The sequence below is a fragment of the Balaenoptera ricei genome (genome assembly GCF_028023285.1).
Source record: "Balaenoptera ricei isolate mBalRic1 chromosome 2 unlocalized genomic scaffold, mBalRic1.hap2 SUPER_2_unloc_1, whole genome shotgun sequence".
Classification (NCBI taxonomy): Eukaryota; Metazoa; Chordata; class Mammalia; order Artiodactyla; family Balaenopteridae; genus Balaenoptera; species Balaenoptera ricei.
The window spans coordinates 735,449-761,201 of NW_026777415.1; the positions used below are offsets into that span (position 1 = coordinate 735,449).

Here is a 25,753-nt window from a genome sequence, read left to right on the forward strand (position 1 = left end):
TCCTCTGGCCTTCGGGTTGTTGCAAACCTTTGACATTCATACTCATTAAAAATCAAAGGTATGGGAGCAAGTGGCTTCCCAGCTGGTGTTTTCACTCTGAGGCCACGTGGTCTCCAGGAGCCACGTGCATCCGGGCCCAGTCCCTGCGGCCTCCGGAAAGCCAGCCAACTGTGGATTCCACGGTATAGAATCATCCTTGAGACACTGCTCCACTGAGTAACAGTTTCCTTACCACCTACCGTTTGGTTTCTGTTCTCTGTAAAGGAGAGAGCAGAGACTGGGAAATGAGCAAATGTGTTCTGTGGAGGTGGGTGATTAATATAGTCAGAGGGCAGGTGTGACTCCTGGGCTCCCACCTCCCAGGGACACGAATGAAGTCTGTGTGCCTTTTGAGGTACACTGGCAATCAGGGCCAGCCTCTGATGTGAGGCCCCGATGCCCAAAGCAAGAGTCTTGAGTTTACCACCAACAGCAAAGTTGCTATTTTAGCTAGTGGAAGAGCTTCCTGCCATCAAGGGAGGACAGCAAGAGCCCTGGATGGGTGACCACAGCCCCTGACCTTAACTGAACCTCTTCTTTTCTGTTAAAATGGACATTGAGTGGGTGTCGCCTGCAGTTTCTGGAAGCCCTGGATGCAGTGAGAGAGAGTGTTCCTGTGCATGGGGCCACCCAAAGGCATTTAGCAGCACAAAGGATTGGAGGGAGACCAGATCACACTGCAAGAGAGTGAGCCACCAGAACTGCCAGGTCCAAATCCACTCTTAAACCTGTCTCTTGCAGTTATTAATTTATTTCTATCGTTTAAAAATAATGTTTTATTTTACTTTAGTAGGTGTGTCCAGTCCATTGGAATCAAAAAAGTCATAGCTGATACATCAGAACGAATAATCCCTGAGACTCCCTTGGGTGCCCTACTGGATGGGGCATGGCTGGGAGAGATGAAGACACTGAGCAGGGTCCGAACTTAGGGGAACTGCCAGACTGCTGTGTCTCTGTTCCTTCCCTGTCCAAGGAGAGCGAAATCCCGGAACAATGGAAGGACAAGCAAAAGGGGGAAGAGGTCTTTTGGTGGCTTAACTGTTGTGTTTGTATTTTCCTTTGTTATGTTCCATTTTGTTAATGTGTGTTTTTACTGGGAAGTTACCCATTTCCTCTAGATTTCTAGTGTGATGCAATAGGTTTCTCATTCTAGTTTTCATCTGAATTGTCACTTATTAACTGACATCCATATTTCATTTGGGTTTCCTTCATTCTAAGTTTTTCTCTTCCAGGATGCCATCCAGTGTGTCATGTGACATTTAGTCATCATGTCTGTTTAGGCTCTTCTGGGCTTTCACAGTTTCTCAGACTGTCCTTGTTTCTATGACTTTGACATTGGTGAGGAGTACTGGTCAGATACTTTGTTGACTGTCCCGCATTGGAATTTACTTGGTGTTTTTCTCAGGATTAGGCTTGAGTTATGCGTTTTGAGTAAGCAGATCACAGAGGTAAAGTGCTTTCTCATCACTTTATATCAAGGGAACAGGCTCTCAGGGCAACTTATCACTGTTACTATTAACTTTGGTCACCTGGCTGAGGTAGTTTGTCAGATTTCCCCACAATGAAGTTAAGTTTTTCCCACTTCCGTACTGTGTGTCTTCTTCAGGAGGAAGCTACTTTGGGAAGCAGCACTTATGGAGACAGGAGTTATCTCCACCTCCACAATCCATGAATGGCTGAGTGTCCACATCAATTATTGGGACTTCCACATAGGAGATTTCTATTCAACCTTATTGATTAAAACAAACAAACAAACAAAACCCTATGCAGTTACTTATTTTTACCAGCATGGACACCTGTGGACAGGTTTTTTTGTTTGTTTTCTTTGTTTTTTTTAACTTTTTGTTATAATCCAGCAGTCCAGATTTTGTTGCTAAGTTCATTCCTACTTTGGCTATTGAGAGCTCTTTCCATTGGCTCCTGTTTTCCTTTGACACCATTCCACTCTGTGGATTTTTTTTTCTTGATACTTCCTTATTTTCTGATATAAGATTCAAGATTGTCCTGGCTCATATATTTACTGTGTCAGTCCTAGTGTCAGCCATAATTTCAAAGAGCTCTGGTTCCTTTTACTAGAGAATGTTATGAAAAAGTTACATATAGGAGCTGAAAGTGCTCAGCTGATAATGCAAGGAAATATATGCATGTATTCCCACCTCTGTGTATTGCTGGGTCTCAGGGAGGGCTGCTCCACAGTGGCATATCGATTACTTTGAATTACAGTTCCTTAATAAATGGCTGGTGCAAGAGGGACACTCTGACTCTCTATCTCCTTGAAAGCAGGAAATAAGTCTCTCATGTGAAAGGTGCAGAAGCCTATGTGAACAACCCTTGGTACTTCTTTAATTTACTGCTCCAAGCCCAAACTCTGTTTAGATTCTTCACTAATTGAGTATCCCAAACCTAAGTTTCTTTGGCCTGTAAATTCCTCATAACTTTATTCTATGATGAAATTAAGCCTCACTTTCTGTTACAGTTGGGGAGGGATCTATAAAGCACCTTGGTTTTTAAAGCAAAGGTTTGTTACTGGAACAAAGTGTCCCCCCAAAATAGTCTGATGCTCAAGATGTCTGTGTTCCCTTCATGTGATAGTTCAGGGCAGGTGGGGGTCGGGGCCCAGGCTCTGTCCTCCTTGTTTCTCTTCCCTGCTTTCAGGTGGAGGGCTCCAACCAGCAGGGGATGGGGTGACCACATGGCACCATGCCCTCCATCCTAGGACACAGGCTGGCCAAGGTCCTCACCACCTCCAGCACTTCCATTTGGAGCTGCAATGGGTGGGAAGGCTGGGAGGTGCAGGCTGGCTGTGAACAGGAGAAAGGGACGTGGGTTCTGGTGGACAGCTGGGCGGCTCTGCTGTGGCAGGGTCACCCGGAAGCTGGCGCACAGCCTCTGGTCCTGTGAAACATGATTACACAGCAGCATGCAGTCTCTGATGCTTTGTGGTTCTGGAAATCCTACAGGAGGTGGTTCAGAGCAGATTAAGGTAATGCTCTCAGTGGAGGTGGTGAAGACAAAGGTCTGCCCTTGAGACTGAAGGTGCTAATGTGGGTGTATATACAGGACAAAACCATCTCGTGTGAATGTAGATCAGGCTCGTTTAAGATCAGTGCAGTCATGGGGTTTCCCTGATGGTGTAGTGGTTGATAATCTGCCTGCGGATGCAGGGCACACGGGTTCGAGACCTGGTCCGGGAAAATCCCACATGCCGCAGAGCAGCTATGCCCGTGTGCCACAACTACTGAGCCCCCACGCCTAGAGCCCATGCTCCGCAACAAGAGAAGCCACCGCAATGAGAAGCCCGCGCACCGCAGTGAAGAGAAGCCCCCCTCGCCGCAACTAGAGAAATCCCGTGTGCAGCAATGAAGACCTAACGCAGCCAAAAATAAATTAAATAAAGATTTTAAAAATCTTTAAAGAAGGAAAAAAAGATATCAGTGCAGTCGTGTTATGCCTAAAATCTCATATCTTGTGCCTTTCCTCGGGCACACCTTCCTCAGTTCCTGAGGCTACTGTAACTCACATACAGGGGAATGGAGAGTGGGCTATCTAGTGTGAGACCTTCTTTACCCTGTGTGTGAGTCTGCTCGGGGCTGCCATAACAAACACCACAGACCGGGGAGCGTGAACAACAGACCTACCTCCTAGTCCTGGATGCCGTCTGAGATCAAGGTGTCTGCAGGCTGGTTTTTCCTTGAGGCTTCTCTTCTTGGTGTGTAGACAGCCATCTTCTCACATGATCTTCTGTGTCCTAATCTCTTCTGGTAGGACATCAGTCTTATTGGATTAGGATCCACCCTAGTGACCTCATTTTACCTTGATCACCTCTTTAAAAACCCCATCTCCAAATACAGCCACATCCTGGGGTCCCGGGGTTTAGGGATTCAGCATGTGAATTTGGGGGGATGTGACTGAGCCTATCCCATCCTCCTTAGGAACCAAGTGTGCCTCGGTCCTTCCTTCCCTCAGGTCCCATGGGGATCATGCGATAGCTCAGGGAGAGGCCACTCGTGCAGTGTTTGTGTCCCAGCTGGGGAGACCTTCTCTGCTCTCTCTGATCAGGCCGTGGCCGTGCCAGTCCCCTCCTGAGGTGAGCGGTTCTGGGGTTTCCTGCCGTGTCTCCTGGCCGGCTGAGGTGCTCATTGTCAGGGAACCCAGGAGCCACCAGCCTAGTAGGGATGCCGGGGACTCTCAGGGCCTTGGCAGATGTCTCTCCCAGCAGATACCCTAGCGAAAGTGGGGAAACATTTGGGGATTACATGTGGGAGAGAGTCACAGTCTCGTTTATGCTTCAGAAAGACCACGTTGGGGTGGGATGTGAGACGCACTGTGGGGGCAGGGAGATTTGCCAGGGCCTGATGGAGGAACCAGGCACTAGATCGGGCTTGGGCCAGGGCTGTGGGTGTAGAGGGGAATTAGTGTGAATTTGGAGGAGGGGGTCGCAGGGTATGAGATCAGCTGGTGCACAATTCTCTGGTTGGTTGATGGTGAGGTAACAGGGTGGTGAACAGTATCAATGCTTAGGTGCCAGTAGGTCTGGGGGCTCTTGATCATCAAGTACAGTAGTTAATGTCTTCCATCTGGTAGAAGTCTGTAAAACAACTCAGGAAGCGTGCATCAGATGCTGTTATCCAGGTACTTCAGAGAGGAGCTACAGCAGAGGATATGGGGGGGGTGGGTCTGTCCTGGGAAGGCCCCGTAGGGTCCTGCTCGGTTACACCCGGTGACTGGGCTCAGCAACCAGGGAAGGTGGGGCTGCTCCTGGGTGTGGGGAGCTGCAGGATCCCGGTCCCCTGAGGGCCCTGTTAGCCCCCAAGGTGAGATGGGGGTGCAGTGACTGGACAGAGGCGTCTGGCCTGGGAGAGGGGTCCGGGCTGGAAATGTCACGGGACTCATCGCAGGGAGGGAGAGGAAAGACCAGGCTGGGGAAGGTGGGTTACAGCAGACTCCACGGATGTGTCTGTGGGCCTGACAGAAGCAACTCAGAGCCAGAAGAAGTGGCCGTCAGGAGCTCAGCTTCATTCCCCTGTTCCTTTGTAAAACTGCTGTGTCAGTTTGAAACACCACCAGGAGACTTCTGGGCCCATTGCTGCCATGGTTTCATCAAAGGGGCCCGGGTGGAAAACAGAACCACTGCAGGCCCCACCCATGTCCCCACTGGGGGTGAATCCGATCAGGGCTCCAGGGCTCACAGACTTGAGGGAACCTCTGTCCTCCGGACTGGTCTTCCTCCTTCCTCTCACCTGCTGGTCAGGAGCCCAGGCACCCCCATCCTGGCTCCATCCCCCAGGGCCTGGATTCTGGGACAGCTTAGAGGTAATGCAAGACCCTCACGCTCCTTTATGTGCCTGGGGGCAAGAATGTCTAAAAAGGTGCAACTGGCTGATTACAGAGGGCTGAGTGTTTGCAGCAGGTATGGTTGGAAAGATGGGGTGTGAGTTTCCTATGTCTTCACAGCCTTCCCAGTGTAAAGATCTGTGCATGTCCTATGGCCAGTGAACTCCCCACACCATCCTCCCAGGAAGCTCAGCCAAGTATTATGAGGGCAGAGGCTCTCCCCTTGCTTATCTGTAACTTCCCACTCCCACACTGAGGAGCTTGGTGCCCACTATCTGCCGTTTACCTATGCATTGCTCCTTTCCAGATTACATGTGCAGAGGTTTCAGAATTGTTAGCTGCTACACCCTGGAAAGAACTCCATAAAATAAAGTCCACTGTTTGTGTACATTTTGCATTTAGTTTAGAGATTGCGTTCATTTCCACAGTTAACTTAGGTCAGCACCTTTCATCCCATCCCCTACAGTGAGATTTTTCCATGCATTTCTAATACAGTTAGATTCGGTCGCCTTGAGTATTCCATCCTGTAATACCCCTACACTGTAAATAACTAAATTTGAATAGATTATGATTGGCCCCTTGGGCTATACACATCTGTGGGCTTAGACAAATGCATAGTGACAGGTATCCATCCTAGAGTGTCACATGGAACACTTCAAACCCCCCACCCCATGATCTGCTTATCATCTGTGTAGCTTTGCCTTTCCCAGAATGTCACCAATGGGGTCATACTGTGTGCAGCCTCCTCAGCCTGGATGCTTTCACGTAGCAGTATATACTGAGGATTTATCCATGTCTTTCCATAGGCTGATGGTGCATTCCTTTCTGCTGCTGAGTAGTATTCCATTGCATGTGTATGGGAGGAAAAACAAGTTTCACTCTGTCCTTCTAGGTTCTTGGTTGAGCCCCACCCCCGCCGTCTAATAAAAGCCAGATTAACAGTAGAAAAACAGAAGTTTAACAGCATGTATACCTCCTGTATACAGGGGAGCTACCCAGAAAAATTGAGTCAGTCCCTGAAATGGCCAAAGCCATCACCTTAAATACCAAATACCATCTTCAGATAAAAACAAAAGACCTTGGGGAAGGGGGGAAGCCAATAGTGGCAGGTTATCATGCAAAGCACAGTAAACAAAGGTATTGTATGCAGATTTAAGTCGGGACTTCTCCGTTGATAAGAGTGACTTGAGATTTAATCATCCTTCTATTTCTGGTGCAAAGAGGGACACTCCGTTACAAATGGAGATTTCCTTATAAATGTCCTTCATAAAAGGTCAGTCTCTACTCAGTTTTTTCTATCTTTCTTTTTTTGAATGAGACTGAAATAATCCTTATGCCAGAGAGACATATATTGGCGTGGTGTATTCTGCTCGCCTTGACATGGATGTCCTCCACTTTGCTTATGCAGTCATCTAGTGAAGGATATCCCGATTTTTTCAGGTTTTTAGCCATTATGAATAGTGCTGCTGTGCATAACTGCATCCTTTTCTGCTTTTAGACATAGATTTTCAAAGCAGTTGCCTATATACTGGACGCATAATTGTTGGACCCCGAGGGGAGGCTTGATTAGTTGTGGAAAAAAGCTGCGGAACTGTCTTGCCAAGTGGCTGTGCCTGCACCCCAGCCATGATGAGGGGTTGCTCCTCACCCTCCAGCAGTCGGTGTTGCCATGGTTTTGTTGGAGTTTAGCCATCCTAGTAGGTGTGCTGTGATGGCTCACGATTTTAATTTGGAAATCCCTAATAGTATATGATTTTTTGTATAATTTTTGTATGATTTTTATTAGCTGTATATCTTTTTTGGCCAGGTGTGTGTTCAAATCCTTACCCATTTTTAAAATGGGGTTGTTCTAGAGGTCTTTGTCCATTTTGAGTCCAAGTCGTTTACTGGATATGTGGTTTACAAGTATTTTTCTCCCAGTTTGTGGCTTGTCTTTTTTATCTTGGAGAGGCAGCAGTGAGTGGTGGCATGAAGCGAGATCTTCATTCCCTGCCCAGGAATTGAACCTGGGGAGCCTGGATGAAAACCAGGAATCCTAGCCACCACCCCCACTAGCTCTTGCCCCCAGTGAAAAATGCATTTCTCATAGAGGTAAAAACTAAAAACAGGTACAAAGTTTATTATTAGAGACATAGCACAGCAACAAGTGGGAGAGCACACAGAGAAACCGTTTGTTTAGTTAAGACAGAAGCAAGGCAGAGATGCACACCCGGAGAGAAAGGGTGTGGACACTCTCCCTAATGAGGAGGAGTGCAGTAGAGAGGCGGTTAAGTCACTTATATAGGGCAGTTCTTCCGGGTCTCTGTTCACCTCTGGCCAATTATCTGGTTTCTTTTTCCACACCTGCCCTGCCCTAGGACCCTCCCCAACATGCGTGTGCAACTTTTTTCCAAGATGGATTACCACCCAGAGGCCTGTGGGACGACCTTAGCATCACCTATTTTGGGGTGGTGCCCCTTCCTTTTTGACCCCCAAGGAACCTTTCTGCACATGTGCAATGTTTCCCTTGCCCCAAGGATGAGAAATACATGACCTCTTGATCTTTTAACAGGGTTTAGTCCCACTCTGTCCCTCCCATAAAAATGTCCAATGTCTGGTTATTTACCCTATTTCTGTTGCTGGTTTTCATATCGAGGTGCAGACCTCGAAATATAGACAGGAGTCCGGTCATAAATATGTAGTCCTAGAGCCCGTTTGTCTCTTGTTTCAGGAAAAGTAAACAGGGGGTTGGTAATGAATGTCCAGCCAGGAGCCCATTTTTTTCTCACCCCAGGAAGTGTGAACCGGAGGCCAGTTGTAAATGCGTAGGCTGGAGACCATTTATCTCCTGCCTCATTTTGACTTTGTGAATAAGGTCTTTGAGAGTAGAAATCTTTAATTTTATAAAGTCCACCATATTTTTTTCTTTTGTGATTGGCCTTGTATGTTAAAACTCAAAGCTCGTGATCTATAGACGAAATCCAAGGTCATGTAGATTTTCTTCTATGTTTCTCTGTAATTTTCATAGCCTTGCATTTGAAATGTCTGTGAATAAATTTGTGTGAATTTGGCATAAGTTTTAAAGTTTGTGTCTAGGGACTTCCCTGGTGGTCCTGTGGCTAAGGCTCCGTGCTCCCAGTGCAGGGGGCCTGGGTTCCATCCCTGGTCAGGGAAGTAGATCCCACGTGCCTCAACTAAGAGTTCGCATGCTGCAACTTAAAAAAGAAAAAGGTCCCGTGTGACACAGCTAAGACCCAGTGAAGCTAAATAAATAAATATTTAAAAAAAATAAGTCTGTGTCTATAATCATTTCATTTCTTACGGTTTCTAGTTAATTGCTCCTTAACTATTTTGGAGAATTCATGGGTCATTTGGCTCTATTTCAATTTGAATTTCCACAGCAGAATGGATGTAGCAGAAGCCGGGTCTCTTCAGGACCCACTGGGGCTTTGGGACACTGTGGGGTCCAGTTCACGCTGACAGGAGGCAGGTCTCCTCTGGACATGCTGGGAGGTGACGCTGCTAAAAGAAAAGGTGAGGAAAAGTGGGGGAGAAGGTTCTTGTGTCTAGTTGAGTGCTGAGGGTGTCTGTCCTCAGAGGACCCAGGAGAGGAAGGGCTTCATGTGGAACACTGGGTTTTTAGCCAGTTTTTGTGTGGTGTAGACAGAGTGCAGTGTTCTTTGGTGTGTGGTGTCCAGTTTTGCCAGCACCATGTATTGAGGGGACTGTTGTTTCCCCAGTGTATGTTCTTGGCTCTTTTCTTGTGAATTAACTTACCGCATAACCGTAGGTTTATTTCTTGGGTCTCTGTCCTGTTCCTCTGGTCTGTGTGCCTGTTTTTGTGCCAACTGCACACTTTTTGGTGACTGTAGCTTCGTAATGTAGTGTGAAGTCAGGGAGCAAGATGCCTCCAACCTGTTCTCCTTTCTCAAACTCCCTTTGGCTATTCAGGGGCCTTTGTGTTTCCACACAAATGTTAGGAACGTTTGCTGTATTTCTGTGAAGAATGCCATTGGAGTTCTGACCAGGCTTGCTTTGCATTTGAACATTGCTTTTGGTAGAATGGACATTTTAACAGTGTTCTTTGCATCCATGAGCACGGGATAGCTTTCCATTCATTTGTGTCTGTTCAGTTTGTTTTATCAGTGTTTTACAGTTTTCAGTGTGCTTTCACATCCTTGGTTCAATTTATTCCCAGGTATTTTTTAGATGCAATTGTAAATGGGATTGTTTTCTTCATTTCTCTTTCTGATGGCACATTATTAGTGTATAGAAAGACAAGTGATTTTTAGGGCTTCCTTTGTGGCTCAGTGGTTAAGAATCTGCCTGCCAATACAGGGAACACGGGTTCGAGCCCTGGTCTGGGAAGATCCCACATGCTTCGGAACAACTAAGCCCGTGCGCCACAACCACTGAGCCTGTGCTCTGGAGCCCGCGAGCGACAACTGCTGAGGTCGTGTGCCACAACTACTGAAGCCTGCTGTCTTACAGCCCGTGCTCCACAACAAGAGAAGCCACCGCAATGAGAAGCCCGTGCACCACAATGAAGAGTAGCCCCTGCTTGCCGCAGCTAGAGAAAGTCCGTGCACAGCAACGAAGACCCAATGCAGCCAAAGATAAATAAAGAAATAAATATTTTTTTAAAAATTTATAAAAAAAAAGAAAAAGTGATTTTTGTGTACTGATTTTTTACCCTGCAGCTTTACTAAATTCGTTTATTAGTTCTAACAGGTTTTTGGTGGTTTGATGTGGGAGACTAGAATTCAGAAATCCCACTGTTTCTACTACAGCCAGGTCATCCACAGCACCCAAGACACAGTGGCTCCTAATATAACCTTCCCATGGTGCCTGTTAATAACGCGTGGACCCTACAAGAATGATGAGCGTCACCACTTTAGGTGAACCGCATCTGGTTAAGGCTTGGCCTCTATTATGAAGTTGGATGTCTTCTCTGCTTTTTTTGGGCATGGTTTTGACCTGGTTCTTTTGAAAAGTAATGTACTCCCCAGTAATTTCAAGTGTATAAAAAAACTATAAGTAGCAGTACAAAATACACCACCTCACATAAACTACTCCAGTGTGTTTTATGCAATACTGGAGTCCTCTCCCAGGGAACCAGAACATAAAGACCCAAAGACGAAATTTTATGGTTCTACCTTATAATCCTATCCACGGGCCCACTTCAACATTCACCATCTCCGCAACTCTATGGAAATGTCTTTTCCCATTCTGATCCAGTTTTCTTTTTCTGAAACCATTACTGAGACTTTCCCTCATTTTCAAAACCTTTATGGATTTAAAACACACGAGCTAAGTATGACCTGGGTGACCTTTTCTGCATGAGCTCTTTGACTTAGAATGTTTTCAGTGTTCATCTATGTTCTAACATGTATCATCAGTGCTTCATTCATTCTTTTCATTGTGATTAAAAGTAACATTTACCATTTAAACCATTTTGAGTATACAGTTCTGTGGCATTAACTACATTCACATTGTTGTACAAATATTCTCACCATCCATCTCCTGGACCGATTCATTTTCCCCATGGGAAACTCTGTATCAATGTCTCTACATTTTTGCCAAAATTTGTTATTTTTAATTCTCTTGATTATAGGCCTTCTAGTGTTTGTGGAGGGGTACGGCGTTGTGGTATTAATGTGCATTTCCATCGTGACTAACGATGTTTAACATCTCTTCAGGTGTTTGTTGACCATTTGTATGTCTTATCTGGAGAAGGGTCTTTTCAAGTCCTTTTTCCATTTAAAAAACTGGGTTGTTTGCGGGGGCCTGCAGCTCCGCCGCCCTAGCCGGGTCCCGGCAAGCGCTCGTCCTGGCGGCCTTGGCCTCGCTGAGTCCAGCCTGGAGCGGTCTCCGCGCCGCAGGGGCCCGCGCACCGGGGCATCGCTAGCGGCCTCGCAGGGGCGCCGCTTCCTGCCTCGCGCTCACAGGAGAGGGGACGCCCGGCCCCAGGCGCCCGTGCCCGGAGTGCCGAGACCGTGCTGTGCCGCGTGGACGCGGCGCCGGCCGGGAACGACCCCTCCCGTGGGTCCCTGGCACCCCAGCGGCATCCGAGCGCGGAGCGGAGGGCCGCGGGCCGCAGGTAAGGGGACGGGGGCTCGTGGGGGTGGGTGGAGGAGGGAACCACGACTCACACCAGAGCTGTTCGGCACAGTCGCGGAGCCCCCTAACCTGGCGGCCGCAGGAAGGGCTCGCCTTTGAGTAGAGGCTTTGAGGACAGGCCCGAGCCTACCCTGTTCAATTTTACAAAACATCTGCTTGTGTAAAGCTCGCTCCCGCGCGGTTTTCCCAAGTAGCCAAGTGCCCCATGCGAGGTATCTGCAAGGAGAACCTGAGAGGGCCCGTAGCCCTGAGAGACTTGCCCTTGGCTTATGGCAAGGCCAAGGGATTTATCCTGCATGGTGATTTCTCCTGCTGAGAACCCCCAAACCCCACTCTGGCCAGCTGGCCCAGCTCTGCTTCCTGCACGTCTCCAGCCCGGGCCGGCCCTTGGACACCTGCTGGGATGGGAAAGGGAAGGGTCTCAGAATTTCACCTTAGAAACTTGCCAGGGGGCATGGATTGAAAAACATGGGGGCCATTCAGGCAGCAGAGAAGGGAGAAGGGCACCTTGCTGCCCTTTCATTGTGGAATCGGTGGCACTTCTGCTGAGAGGGGCCTTTCCATGGGGACCGCATGCAGTGTGTTTGGTGTCTTGGAACTGAAGAATTAGAACCTGTACAATTTTCAAATTATGTGGTCCTTTAATTTAAAAACAAAACCCCTAGAACCTTTGCTTTATAAATTGAGGTCTGAAAATTGAAGGTCTGTTTTGCTTCCACTGTGACACTATATTAAGAAATGTGGATTTATTGAGAAAAGAGTCAGAATAGAGAAGGAAACAGAGAACTCAGAGGTACCACTGTAGTTTGGCAAAGGCTGGGGGGAGTTAATTTGTCAATGCTGCTGGCTTTCAGTAGCCTGCAGCCATTCTCCTCCTGCGGCTGAGGGGGTATAAAGCTGTACTGGGTTGCTCTACTCTTCTTTTGTAGAATTCCAGCTCAGAGCCATCTCTTGATGTATAAGTATTTCGCAGACTAGGTTCCCAGGCAACTCCTGGAGGGCCAGAGGGGTTCCTTCCTTCATTATACCTGTCTGTTTGAATGAAAACCAGCAATGACATATTTTTCTTTAAATCTGGTTTATGGTCTATCATCCAAAAACCAGATTAGCTATTTCCGCACTCTCTCAATAGGCTCGAGTTCCTGGAAACTGAAACCTAGAGAGGGTGGAAGAGTGCCCGAGGGAGAACGGGAGAGCCTGCAGGGAACCGTGACTCCTGGGTGTTTAATGAGCTTCCTAAACAGCATGGTCATTAATTGGCAAGTGATGACCTTAAGGAGAAACTACTGGTGAAAATGTAAAAGCCTTTTGTTAACAATGTGCCCACCAGGTGCGCACCTCATGGAGTATTTTCATTGCATTTCCAACACCTGGGAGGGTGTTGGGCAGAGGGCAGATGTTTAATAGATATATTGAATAAGTTCAATTACATACAATTATATCAATGGAAGGGTCAGCAACACTATGAGGTTAGGGTTAGGGTTAGGGCCAGGGCCAGGGTCAGGGTCAGGGTCGTTAGGGTTAGGGTTAGGGTTTAGGGTTTAGGGTTAGGGTTTAGGGTTAGGGTTTAGGGTTTAGGGTTAGGGTTAGGGTTTAGGGTTTAGGGTTAGGGTTAGGGTTAGAGGGTTAGGGTTAGGGTTCGGGTTAGTGTTAAGGTTAGGATTGTTAGGGTTAGGGTTTAGGGTTAGGGTTAGGGTTAGAGGGTTAGGGTTAGGGTTCGGGTTAGGGTTAAGGTTAGGGTTGTTAGGGTTAGGGTTTAGGGTTAGGGTTAGGGTTTAGGGTTAGGGTTTAGGGTTTAGGGTTTAGGGTTAGGGTTTAGGGTTTAGGGTTAGGGGTTAGGGTTAGGGGTTAGGGTTAGGGTTAGGGTTAAAAATGCAAGTTCTGGGGTTGGGCAAATCTGGGTTCAGACCGTCGTTTACAAACTGTCTTCGTGCAAATCGTGTGTTATTTTTCTAAGACTCAGCTTCTACCTTTATGAAACGGGGGTAGCAGTGGTGCTGATCCCAGAGGTTTTGTTGAGGCAAAGCTCTCTTCTCAGTTCCTAGCATGCGTGAGTGCTCAATGCACTTAGTTAATATTACGGTTATTGACCCTGGAGATACTCCCCAAAGCTAAAGGCCAGAGGCCTGACAGGTGTATTGAGGAGGTGGGTGCCTACTGTGAGCCGGAGGTGGCAGGTAACCGGAGGAATGGAACGGCTGCTGCAGAGCGGGACTGTTTTTCTCCTGCTTTAGACTTTTCTGTATTTTCTAGATTTTCTTAAAAGAACCATGTAGATGGTTTTGTACCCTGAAAACTTCCAACAAAAACTTTAAAGACCTTATCCATGCAAACATTTACTCTAAAAAGCTGGAGAATGGAACTGAAGGCCTATTTTGGAGAACTTTCTGTATTCCCATTTCCTGGAATCTTCTGAAATGGAACCAAGTGGGGGAGGGGTGTGATCTGTACTAATTCTCTGAGCTCTTGGGTCTAATCACTGAGCATCCCTGCATCCCAGCTTCCTCCTGAGATCATGGGTACCTCTCAGTGCATAAATTCAACAATTCCTTACGTAAGTAAATAAACACACAAAATACTTACATCAGTGGCCAACAGTTCCTCACTGTCATCAATACTGGCCACGGTGACCTCTCCTTGGCTCACAAAGGGGAAGTCAAAGGGGTTGGTTGAAATGAGAAGCAGGTCTGTGAAGCAGAAGGATCCCTTTAGCATCTTATGCACAACTGACTCTGAGTTTTTTTCCAATGTGATCGATTTGGAAGATGAGAATGATAACCAAGGAACTTACCCATAAGTTCCGGCTTCTTGTTTGACATGATTTGGTAAAAAATATAATAGCCTCTCTCACGGGATAACTGAAATGCCACCCTGGATTTTTCTAAGAGATCTAAGATAACAAAAAACGATGTGATTTTAGGGTCCCCAGGAGATGCCTCTGTGGCCAAAGCCAAGGTGCCAGATAGAGTGTTTGGACTCACAGGTTTCAATGTCCGCTGACACCAGCTTTCCTGTGGCTCCAAAGTGAATGCGAATGAACGTCCCCTGTCCAAAGACAGATTGAAAAACACAGTTATTTTCTTTCTATGGTACTGTAGCCAGCTTCTGTTAGGTACTACTGAGGATGGGTGGGCTGTGTAGGCTCACGGAGGAGGTGATGCCAGAAGCATGAGGACCTTCCTCCTCTCTGTTTGCTTGGCATCTGGTCCCCACGCCGGCTCAGCCAAGACTCAGGTAGCTCTGCCCAAAGCACCTGGCCCTGTTCCCACAGCTCTGGGGATGCCTGCAGGCTCCCTCTCAAGTCTCTGTTTGGGACCACCTCACACCTGACTGTCTCCTTGGTCTTTATCCTGCTCAAACTCTTTGTAACACCTCTGAACTGATAACCTGGTTGGACTATCTGACTTCTTTTTTGCCTCTGGATGTTACTTCTGAGATTTCTTGCCTCAGTTTTCCTTACTACTTACTACATGCAAACCTAGCCCCCAGGCCAGGCCTCCTGGCTCCCCAAAGACCCACTCAGCACTTGGGTTCCCCCAATCTTGGGGAGTGAGGGGTGAAATTATATATAGTATATATGTGTGTGTGTATACTCCCTTCTTACATCATCTGCTTAATTGGTCGCTACCACTCTGTGAGCCAATTGGAGGGCAAAAATATTGCCTTGCTTGTTCACCCACAGACCCTGGAATGTAGTACATACTCAGTAGTATTCTCAGTATTCTCTGAATGAAGCCTAAGAAGAGTTAATGAAGGACCAGTGTAGGTTTATGTGAATTATGTGTTCGCTCTTCAGGAGTTCTAGCTGCTGAATGCAAGTGCCTCTGGGTACTTGCTCTACTGGCCAGTGAAATTAGATAGGAGACTGGATACTTGTTTATTTGCCAGTGTCGGAAGTAAATGCCTCTTTGGTTGAGCTAATCCTAAGTGAAACATTGAAGGATGGGACATATCCTTCAGTATCTTCAGTATCAACTTCTTCCCAATTTTTGAGCTCTGCTGCCTCCACCAGGTTTTCCCTCCTCCCAGCACCTCCTGACTTGGAGAAGGTCAGATCTGCTAACTAACTTCACACTAAGGTTTTCATGGCTAATAAGTCAGTGGATACTGTTCAATGGACTTATGTATTTTAAAATGCTTCCACCTGAAGAGACCAATTTTAGCATAGAGAAGTCATTTTGTACTTGTGGAATTTGAATCTTGAATCCTTGTGACTTCAGGAGGCTCTGAGGTGATGCTGATTAGTTAGGGAAGGACAGCTAAATCTTCCTTCGGCTGGGAATAAGACAAAATGTTCTTTGAAGGGTTATCAGAATATCCCGGTTGGGCAGCTTGATCTGAAGCGCTTGGGGGTAGACTAAGGCCAGGTATATCCTAGTTTATGTGGCCATTTTTCATATTCAGCATTGGAGGAGAGGGTTTTCTTTCTGGGGGTCATTGACAATTGGACTGAGTCTTAACGAATCTCAAGGAGTTGTCATTCCTCACGGTCTTGACATTTCCAAAGGCCTCCAGGAGGGGGTTGGCCTGGATGATCTGGTCTTCCAGGGTTCCCTAATAATAAGTGAGAAGAGGAAAAGAGAGGACTTTGGACGTCTTCCGAAGTAACTTCCCAGTGACTCAAAAGTGTGGATGCTCTGGGAAGGTCCCAGGGAGAGATGTCGCCCAGCTCAGGCTGGTGGCAGGTACAGTTGTGCTGAGTACCCACAGGCCCATCCCCACCCCACCCAAGGAGGCTTCAAGGTCCCATCGTAGAAGGAGTCTTAGCACAGCATCAAAGTGGCTTCTGGCCACACCAGATTCCAGGTTGGAGCCCTACCCGCTACCTCTCAATCTCCCAGAAGGCCTTTCTTCTCTGATAACATTTTATCATAAATTATGGATTTGTAAAATATAGACCTCTGTTCCTGCATGCACCAGGACCCATTTATACAGATATTCGGGTTCAGAAGTAGAAACAGACTGTGAGCAATGAAAGTGACCCATATGATAGAAACAGTGGTTCTCAAAAAAAATGTTTAAGTTGCATAAAATATTTTGTGAGAATTATTACGTAGAAATCCACTTATAGAAAGCAGAGTTTTCACCTTTCCCCCTTCCCCACATGATTGCTTGCCTTTCTGACTTCAGAGCTGTTTGGAAACTACTGTCCAGCCCAGTGGTTCTCAAAGTGTGATCCCTGGACAGGGCATGAACAATGGGAACATGACAGAAATGCAACATGCCAGGATTTTGAATGTGAGACAGGAATTTCAGTCAGAAATTCTGGGCCTGGGGACCAGCAATCCGTTGTTAACGAACCCTCCTGGTGATTCTGACGTGCACTCCAGTTTGAGAACCACTGGCCTAAACCATTCCTTCTCCAAAGGAGGATGTGGAGTTGTTCAAGGTCACTCGGCTGTTGCTGATGGAGCTGGTGCTAGAGCCCGAGTCCACAAGGTGGAGCCATTTCCTGCCTTGCCCCGTAAACACCCCCTGGGGCAGGACCTCGTGCTGTGCACAAAGCCCTGCAGACACTTGGGGCTCACCTGGGGTTTCAGTTATACTCATTCCAGCAAGCCTTCCAGGTGCAGGAAGCTGCTCACCTGCATCTTGCCCGGCCGCTGCTCCTTCCTCTTCTCCCCAGTGACCGCAATTGCTGCAAAGTGCTGGATCACACGCTTGGTGTTCACTGTCTTCCCAGCCCCGGATTCTCCGCTGTTGATTTAAAAGTAAGTGAGAGGGACTTCCCTGGTGGTCCAGTGGTAAAGAACCCACCTTGCAATGCAAGGGACGCGGGTTCAATCCCTGGTCAGGGAAATAAGATCCCACATGCCGCGGGGCAACCGAGCCCGCACGCCATAACTACTGAGCTTGCGCACCTCAATTAGAGCCCACGTGCCACAAACTACAGAGCCCACGTGCTCTGGTGCCTGCGTGCCACAACTACAGAGCCCACGCACTCTGGAGCCTGCGTGCCACAACTAGAGAAGAGAAAGCCCGCCCGCCACAACTAGAGAGAAGCCTGTACACCACAGCAAAGAGCCCACGCGCCCCAACAAAAGATCCCGAGTGCTGCAACTAAGACCCGACACACCCAAAAATAAATAAAATATAATAAAGTAAAATAAAATAAAATAAAGTGAGATACACAGACATAGAGAACAGACTTGTAATTGCCAAGGGGACCAAGGAAAGGGGGAATGGAGGACAAATGGATTGAGAGTTTGGGATGAGTAGATGCAAACTATTAGATATAGAATGCATAACCAACAAGGTCCTACTGCATTGCACAGGGAACTATATTCAATACCTTGTGATAAAACAAAATGGAAAAGAATATGAAAAGGAATATATATGTATAACTGAATCACTTTGCTGTACAGCAGACATTAATACAACATTGTAAATCAAGTATACTTCAATAAAATAAATTTTTTTAAAAAAGTGAGCTAAAGGAGAGCAGAAGGAATGGACAGCCCCTTCCAAGTCATCATGGCAACAACACAGGTTACTGACGCGATGAGGACGGACTGGTTGTCTCGATCTAGAAATGCAGAAGGAAGCAGGACAGAATAAATAAACAACATACAGGCAGGATATACAAATCAGGCAACATTGGGGGTAGACAGAGCCCATGAGTTCTAGTTCTGGATTTGCCATTAACTAGTGGTGTGATGATTTGGGCATGTCGAATCTTCTTGGAAACAATTTGTGCAGATTTCCCAAATGCTGGATGTGTAACGTGGGCAGCATGGGAAGTGAACAGTGAGTCCCACAGTGTGGAAGTTATTCGTGTTCACAGATCTTTACCTCCTCAATAGCGCTTTCTTATCTCCCTTTTCAAAAAAGAGAGCAAGTCTCAGACTTAGAACTTGAAAGAAACCACAGCTTCTAATTAGAATTTATGGACACTGATTTGTTGTCATTGCCTTTTTCTTTCACCTTTACTTTCTACTTGTGGACAGTGACCGTGGTTTTCCATTTACAAGAGTGTTATAGGTTGAATTGTGTTCCCCCCAACAAACTAATATGTTGAGGCCCTAACTAACCCCCAGTACCTCAAAATGTGACCTTATTTGGAAATAGGGTCATTGCAGATGTAATTAGTGAAGATGAGGTCATACTGGAGTAGGTGGGCCCCTAATCCAATATGACTGGTGTCCTTATAAAAAGAGAAATTTGGAGACAGATGAGAACACAATGTGAAGATGAAAGTGCAGATCAAGGTGATGATTCTATAAACCAAGGGATGGCAAGGATGGCCAGCAAACCACCGGAAGCTGGGAGAGTGGCCTGGACCACATTCTCCCTCTCGGCCCTCAGAGGGAACCAACCCTGCTGACACCTTGATCTCAGACTTCCAGGCTCCAGAGCTGTGACACAATGCATTTCTGTTGCTTAGGCCACCCAGTGTGTAGTACTTGGTTACGGCAGTCCTAAGAAACTAATACTAATAGTGATATTATTCTTCCTTTTTTTAAAAAATAGTTTTCCTCCAGATCAAAGGGCAGATTTGTTCGGTTCCTATTTTGTTTTTATTTTTGGCCACGCCACGTGGCATGTGGGATCTTAGTTCCCTGACCAGGTATCGAATCCGTGTCCCCTGCAGTGGAAGCACAGAGTCTTAACCATTGGACCGCCAGGGAATTCCCTATTCTTCCTTTTTGAAATGGACGGAACTTCAGTCACTATAAGGAAAGATTTTAAATATGCAGAAATGGCCAGGATTGCGAATGTGACATTGGAATGGCTGAAGTTTGGGCAACATTGTCCTGGATGACTTTTAAGCATCTTCAGATCTCAGATGCTTGCTTCTACTTCTTCTCTCTGCACCAAGTCAAATCAGGTGAAAGTGGAACAGACCGAAGTGATGTTAGGCATGACAAGGGTGACAGTATTACCACATCTCTGCTATTTCATCTGCTATTCTGGAAATTTAAGGAGGAGAAAGAGGGAGCCTGAGAAAACAGGTGAAGGGAAGTTGCTGTGCCCATTTCTCCAACTTTGCATTCCTAAGTGGCTACTAATATAGTCTCTCTTCCAAGTGTGCTCCTGTTGGGGGTTTCTTTGGAGGTGGGGGCAGCGCATCTCCTTGTGCTTCACATCCACCCCCAGAGAAGCATGTACTTAGTGTGGCTTCAGTCCCAAGCTCTGGCTTAAGAACCGTGACTGGTAATGGAAGATACTGCACCCCTGGCTTTCCATCCTGACATCCTCTGAATCTACTGAGGTCACTTTGGTCATTGCACCGTTTGGATGACCAAAGCCTGTGAAGGGCTCCAGTAATTAACTAAGAACCAGTGCAGTTAAAGGACTTGAATACTTCACTAAAACTATTTTTTAAAATATGGATTAAAGAAATTACTCACCAGTCATCATGAACTGATAGGCGTTGTCAGAGATGGAGAAGATGCAGGGCGGGGCCTCCTTGTGCTTTTTGCCTCTGTAGGCCGTCACCACCTCAGGGTTGTACACCGGCAGCCACTGGTAGGGGTTGACGGTGACACAGAAGAGGCCTGAGTAGGTCTGAGAAAATCAGAAAATTCAACCTATGGATCTTGACTTTACTAAGAGAAGGAAATGGAATAAAGAGAGGTTGAAGGGTACTCACGTAGATCATCCAGGCTGCGTAACGCTCTTTGAGGTTGTACAGCACTCCTGGCTCGTGTAGGTGGGTCATCATGGCCATGTCCTCGATCTTGTGAAATTTGGGAGGGTTCATGGGGAAGACTTGGTCACTGTTCAGAGTGAGTGTCTGGATATTGAGAGGAAAATCACATGATGAGTGGGAGAGCCGATGTGGTGACCTACCAGTGGGGTGAAAATGGTGAGATATTGTGGTGAGATTACCCCATTACCGTGGTTAACTTTATGGATCATTTCTGTGCCCAGAGATGATCTGTAAATAACTGTTCTTGATAAATCTAAGACTGGTCAAACTGTATAACCAATTCTGGTCTGATGCCCCCCAGTCAGCATGCCATTCTGTGTGCCAGAAGAGGGTTACAGGTGTGCAAAGTTATAGAGCCCTTCAGCCTCAGGGTGGCCAGGTGGAACTCAGGATGGCCAAGGCCACAGCAGCTTGCCTCTGTTTACCCCATTTGCTATGAGTGCTGCAATGAGATCAAGCTTGGAAGATTGGAAAAAACTCTTCCAGTGTATTCTGTAAATCTCCACCTCAATACCTCTGCTCATGTGGGTCCCTTTGTCTGGAATATATCTACATTGAAATTACATCTAGCAACCTTCAAAGCTCTTCTGAAGTGCCACCTATTCCATGACCTGTTTCTGCTCTCCCCTGTCTTTTCAAGGCTTCCAGAATTCCTTGCACCGCTGCCCTAATAGTTAAAACATTTGGACTTGAAGCATGGTCCATGCCTGAACAGTATTTTGAGACTATTACCTAATTTTCCCCTCTCTGTTTTCCCTCCCCTTTAAGCATACAACTGGCACTCCATTACTCAGGAAAGGTAGAAAATAGGGCATAAAAGCGAGAGAGCCTGTAAGCCTTTCTAGCGTTTGTTTTCCAAAAGCCTGAATCCTCAGAAGAGCTTTGAGGGTTTTACCAAAAAGATAAAAGGGAGGAGATTTGTTGATATAGACCAAATCTCTTGAGGAAAGGAAGCCCTTCTGCCCCACCGCCCTAAACTAGAGAGAGAGGGACATCCAAAATAGCATAAGGAAGATGGAAAAATCTGTGTGTCCTGAAGGTTCAGAAACTGGGGCACTCCTTCCACTTCCGGGACTGCAGGGCCTGCGGTCTCCCGGGCTCCCGCACGCACCGACTTGCCAACGAGACAAAGGACGGGGGCGCGCTGCCAATGGCGACGCGTGGCGTCACGCGTCGCGGGGCGCGCCGCGGCCTGCGTGCTTCATGCGTCCTGGGAGCCGCTGACGGGCCTGCGCGCCGGTGCGGAGCCGGAGGCGGGCCGCGGGGGCCCAAAGACGGAGAGGGCGGGGCCGGCTCCGGGACCGAGGCGGCAACACGCCGAGCGAGCGCCTGTGCCCGAGGGCAGCGATGCTGTGGTTCCAGGGCGCCATTCCGGCCGCCATCGCGTCGGCCAGGAGGAGCGGCGCGGTCTTCGTGGTGTTCGTGGCAGGTGATGATGAACAGGCTACACAGATGGCTGCAAGTTGGGAAGATGAGAAAGCGACCGAAGCATCTTCCAACAGTTTTGTTGCTGTGAAAATCGATACCAAAAGTGAAGCCTGCCTACAGTTTTCACAGATCTATCCTGTAGTGTGTGTTCCATCCAGTTTCTTTATTGGAGACAGTGGAATTCCCTTGGAAGTAATAGCAGGAAGTGTTCCTGCAGATGAACTTGTTACCAGAATCCACAAAGTCCGGCAGATGCACTCGTTAAAAGGTGAAATATCAGTGGCAAATAGTGGCCAGTGAGAAAGTTCAGTCTCTACTCCATCCACCTCATTTGATCAGAACAACACTTCTGAAAACTGTCAGTCCAGAAGTGTAGAGCTCTGTGAGACACCACCCACTTCTGATACAAAGTCAGATTCTGCAACAGGAGGAGAAATTTCAGGCCAGGCCACTGTGTCTCCAGAGCCTGGTGGATGTTCAAATCAGAGACCTACAGAGGAGCTCACCGTCAGAGTGGAAAGACTAACCAAAAAACTTGAAGAAAAGAGAGAAGAGAAAAGGAAAGAGGAAGAACAGAGAGAGATTAAGGAGGAAATTGACAGGAGGAAAACTGGAAAAGAAATGTTGGATTATAAAAGAAAGCAAGAAGAAGAATTAACAAAAAGAGTGTTAGAGGAAAGGAACAGAGAAAAGGCAGAAGATAGGGCAGCTCGAGAGCGTATAAAACAGATGATTGCACTGGACCATGCAGAGAGAGCTGCTCGTTTTGCAAAGACAAAGGAAGAAGTAGAAGCTGCTAAAGCTGCTGCCCTGCTGGCCAAACAGGCAGAAATGGAAGTCAAGAGAGACTCTTCCGCAACAGAAGGAAGCAGTGTTGCGAGAATTCAATTCCGTCTTCCTGATGGTTCTTCCTTCACAAATCAGTTCCCTTCTGATGCTCCTCTAGAAGCAGCAAGGCAGTTTGCTGCACAGACTGTTGGCAACACTTACAGTAATTTTTCATTAGCGACAATGCTTCCCAGGAGGGAATTTACCAAAGAAGATTATAAAAAGAAATTACTGGATTTGGAACTTGCCACAAGTGCTTCAGTGGTACTGTTGCCAGCAGGAAGACCAACTACATCCATGGTACATTCTTCCAGTGGCGACTTTTGGACATTCTTGGGGACAGTACTTTACCCATTCCTTGCCATCTGGAGATTGATTAGCAACTTCTTATTTAGTAATCCTCCTCCTGAACAGACCTCGGTGAGAGCAGCATCATTGGAATCCTCAAACCTTGCATCCTCTAGCAACTCAGAAAAAAGGGAACCAGTCAGGAAAAGAGTGCTGGAGAAACGGGGGGAAGACTTTAAAAAGGAGGGCAAGATATATAGATTGAGGACTCAAGACGATGGTGAAGATGAAAACAACACTTGGAATGGAAATTCTACTCAACAGATGCAATGTGACAAGGACAATATGTACAGTAATCATTGTTTCTCTTATGATTTAAGTCAACTAAAACTCTACTGGAGAAGTGGGACTGCTTTATGTTTTCCAACTCATCTACAAAGTGTCTCTTTATTCCTGCTTAGTGGGTTAAAGTTGTTTAACCTCAGATAAGTCAAGAGATAAAATAACTGGCTGCTAGGTCCTTGTATATGGTAAGCAACTGCTAGAAGCCTAAAATAGCAAAAGGTCTGCGACAGCCTCCCTTTATCAGCTTTCTTGTTTAGTATTTCATATGCCCATTAGCCCTGTGCTCTCAGATGATATGTTTTGTTTAGGGCTGTTTTGCTCCAGAACTCCTCAGCCCACACAAAGTAACTGGTGTGTCACTGAATAATTTGATCTTGAGTCAGAGCGTTTTAACTAGCCAATCAGATGATAATTTGGGTTTAACTTTTCTTTTCTTGCTCATCAGCTGCAAGCAAAATCTTGTAGTTTTTAATCTTACTTAAACACTGGATAAAAAAATCTTTTCCAAAAAAAAAAGAAACTGGGGCTTGTTTCTTAGCAATCCTTCAAGGGGGGCAGTGACACCCCATGTGGTATTACTGAAAATGTGGCATGGCTCTGGGGAGGGGACCCCAATAGTAACTCCAGAAAATTTATTTCCGGCCCTGTGAAAAGAAGCTGACACCAGAGGTTAAGTTTAATAATAACAATCATCATCATCATCATCGTCATCATCATCTGTCTTGTATGCTTGAATTTGTGAACTGCGATTCATACCTACCATGTACTCTTTTTTAAAAAAATTATTTTATTTATTTATTTTTGGCTGCGTTGGGTCTTCCTTACTGCACACGGGCTTTTCTCTAGTTGTGGCGTGTGGGGGCTACTCTTCGTTGCGGTGCACGGTCTTCTCATTGTCATGGCTTCTCTTGTTGCAGAGCACAGGCTCTAGGCACACGGGCTTCAGTAGTTGTGGCGCACGGGCTGAGTAGTTGTGGCTCGCGGGCTCTAGAGTGCAGGCTCAGTAGTTGTGGCGCACGGGCTTAGTTGCTCCGCGGCATGTGGGATCTTCTGGGACCGGGGATTGACCCCGTGTCCCCTGCATCGGCAGGCGGATTCTTAACCTCTGTGCCACCAGGGAAGTCCCCATACCCGCCGTGTACTCTTGATTCCTACACTAGATGATAAACTTTGGGGAAGCGGGACTGAGATTTGCTCATATTTGCAGAGTGATAGACACTGTGACCTAGACATGGTGCGTGTCCAGTAAGGATTGAATTGAATGGTGCTCTGTAATTCTCTGCATTAAATTAGGCATTGCTTCTGGAGCTCCCTCTGTAAGTCACTCTGCAGCCTAGAGAGTTCTATTTGGTATATTCGCCCATCCAGCAGCAATCTGTATCAATCTCTCCCTTAAACAGTCCAAACTCTTCCACCACCACCTTCCCCTTTCTCCAAAGCAAACATCATAAAAACTCTCAAAGCCCAAGGAAAGAGCCAGAGGAAAGGTATGTGCCATGGCAGTTTTTACCTGCGACTTCACTCAGAGTAGATCAATGTGAGTCTTGTTCTATCTTCAGATTCCTATGGGCCAGCATGCAATTTCTACTATTCTACTCCAAAGGCAAAGGGGGATGCCCATGTTAGCAAGGACATCTGAGATCAACACTTACCCGGTTGTCGAGGGTCTCGACTGTGACTTTGTCATTTTCCTTGCTCTGGATCATACCTTTCACATAAAATTCCTTATCATCCACTGCAAAGCAAGCTTTCTTAGAATCAAATGGGCGATTTGGAGCCTCGATTCTCTCCTTCTCTGATTTCCACAGGTAGGGAGCTGCTTCTCCAAAAATGGCCATCTCTGCATCAGAGCTCATGACTGCAGGGGCTGGGAAGACCAGGGCTGCTGAATCTGGAACTTTGGGGAGCTCCATCCTGTTATTTCCATTCAGACAGGGGGCCAGATTCAAAAGTTCCTGGGATTAACCTACGTTCTGAGGAATCCAGGACCTGGTATAGGGGCCTAGAGTGGGCAAGTGGGGGTGAGCTAAAGGAGATATTTTACTCCAAGAAAAAAGTTTGAGGGGACATCTCTTAGTCCAGCTCCAGGTGTGGAAGTCTAAACCAATTAGAGGAAGACAAGCTGAGCCTAATAAAGGAGGCCTCAGAAAATACTTCCTTAATTACACATCACATTTGAGCCTCATGATCTCGGTGTCATTCCCAAATCTTAAGGGTGTCTGAAAAGAATTACTGGAATGTTGATAATTCCTAGTAGAAAGTTCAGATAGCCCAGTGAAAAGTAATGACTTGAACATAAAGTACTGCCACACTTGTTTAGCCAATTACAGGCAACAAGGTGATAGGAGACATTATGGCCTAGTGCAATGGTTCCAAACTTTAATATGCACCAGAATTACCTGGAGAGCTTGTTAAAACACAGATTTCTGGGCCTCACCCCCAGAGCTTCTGATTCAGTAGGTATGGGATGGGGCCTGAGAATATGCATTTCTAGCAAGTTCTTAGGCAATGCTTGTGGTGAATTCATCAGCTGATGGTGAATTCATCATTGTGGTCCAGGGACCACACTCTGAGAACTGCTGGTGTAGGGCCTTCTGACTCCAAGAGTGGTCCTTGAACACGTTGCATCAGCATCACCGAGGAGTTGTTAGACATTCAGAATCTCAGAACCACCCCGCATTACAAAACCAGAATCTGCACTTTAACAAGATCTCCAGGTGATTTCTAGGCATAGTAGAG

The 25,753-nt window shown here is 46.8% G+C and overlaps 1 protein-coding gene and 1 pseudogene across 1 annotated transcript; one reads left to right on the top strand and one right to left on the bottom strand.

Annotated features, from left to right (window-relative positions):
- Positions 1-11,155: 11,155 nt before the first annotated feature.
- On the bottom strand, positions 11,156-24,870 carry LOC132358161 (myosin-13-like). The gene is made up of 11 exons (XM_059912006.1): positions 24,667-24,870; positions 20,066-20,209; positions 19,824-19,980; positions 17,971-17,998; positions 17,058-17,169; positions 15,934-16,026; positions 14,454-14,517; positions 14,264-14,362; positions 14,052-14,159; positions 11,806-11,867; positions 11,156-11,467 (listed from the first exon to the last, which is right to left on the bottom strand). Exons 1-11 carry the CDS (start codon positions 24,868-24,870, stop codon positions 11,156-11,158), a joined length of 1,383 nt encoding a protein of 460 aa, XP_059767989.1.
- On the top strand, positions 21,473-23,414 carry LOC132358159 (UBX domain-containing protein 4-like; annotated as a pseudogene).
- Positions 24,871-25,753: the final 883 nt, after the last annotated feature.

Coding starts and splice junctions, on each gene's coding strand:
- LOC132358161 (XM_059912006.1), bottom strand. CDS start 24,870: ATGAGCTCTGATGCAGAGATGGCCATTTTTGGAGAAGCAGCTCCCTAC. Junction 17,170..17,970: donor AACCAGTCCGTCCTCATCGC/GTCAGTAACCTG, acceptor TTAAATCAACAG/CGGAGAATCCGGGGCTGGGA. Junction 16,027..17,057: donor AGCGGCCGGGCAAGATGCAG/GTGAGCAGCTTC, acceptor ACTTATTATTAG/GGAACCCTGGAAGACCAGAT.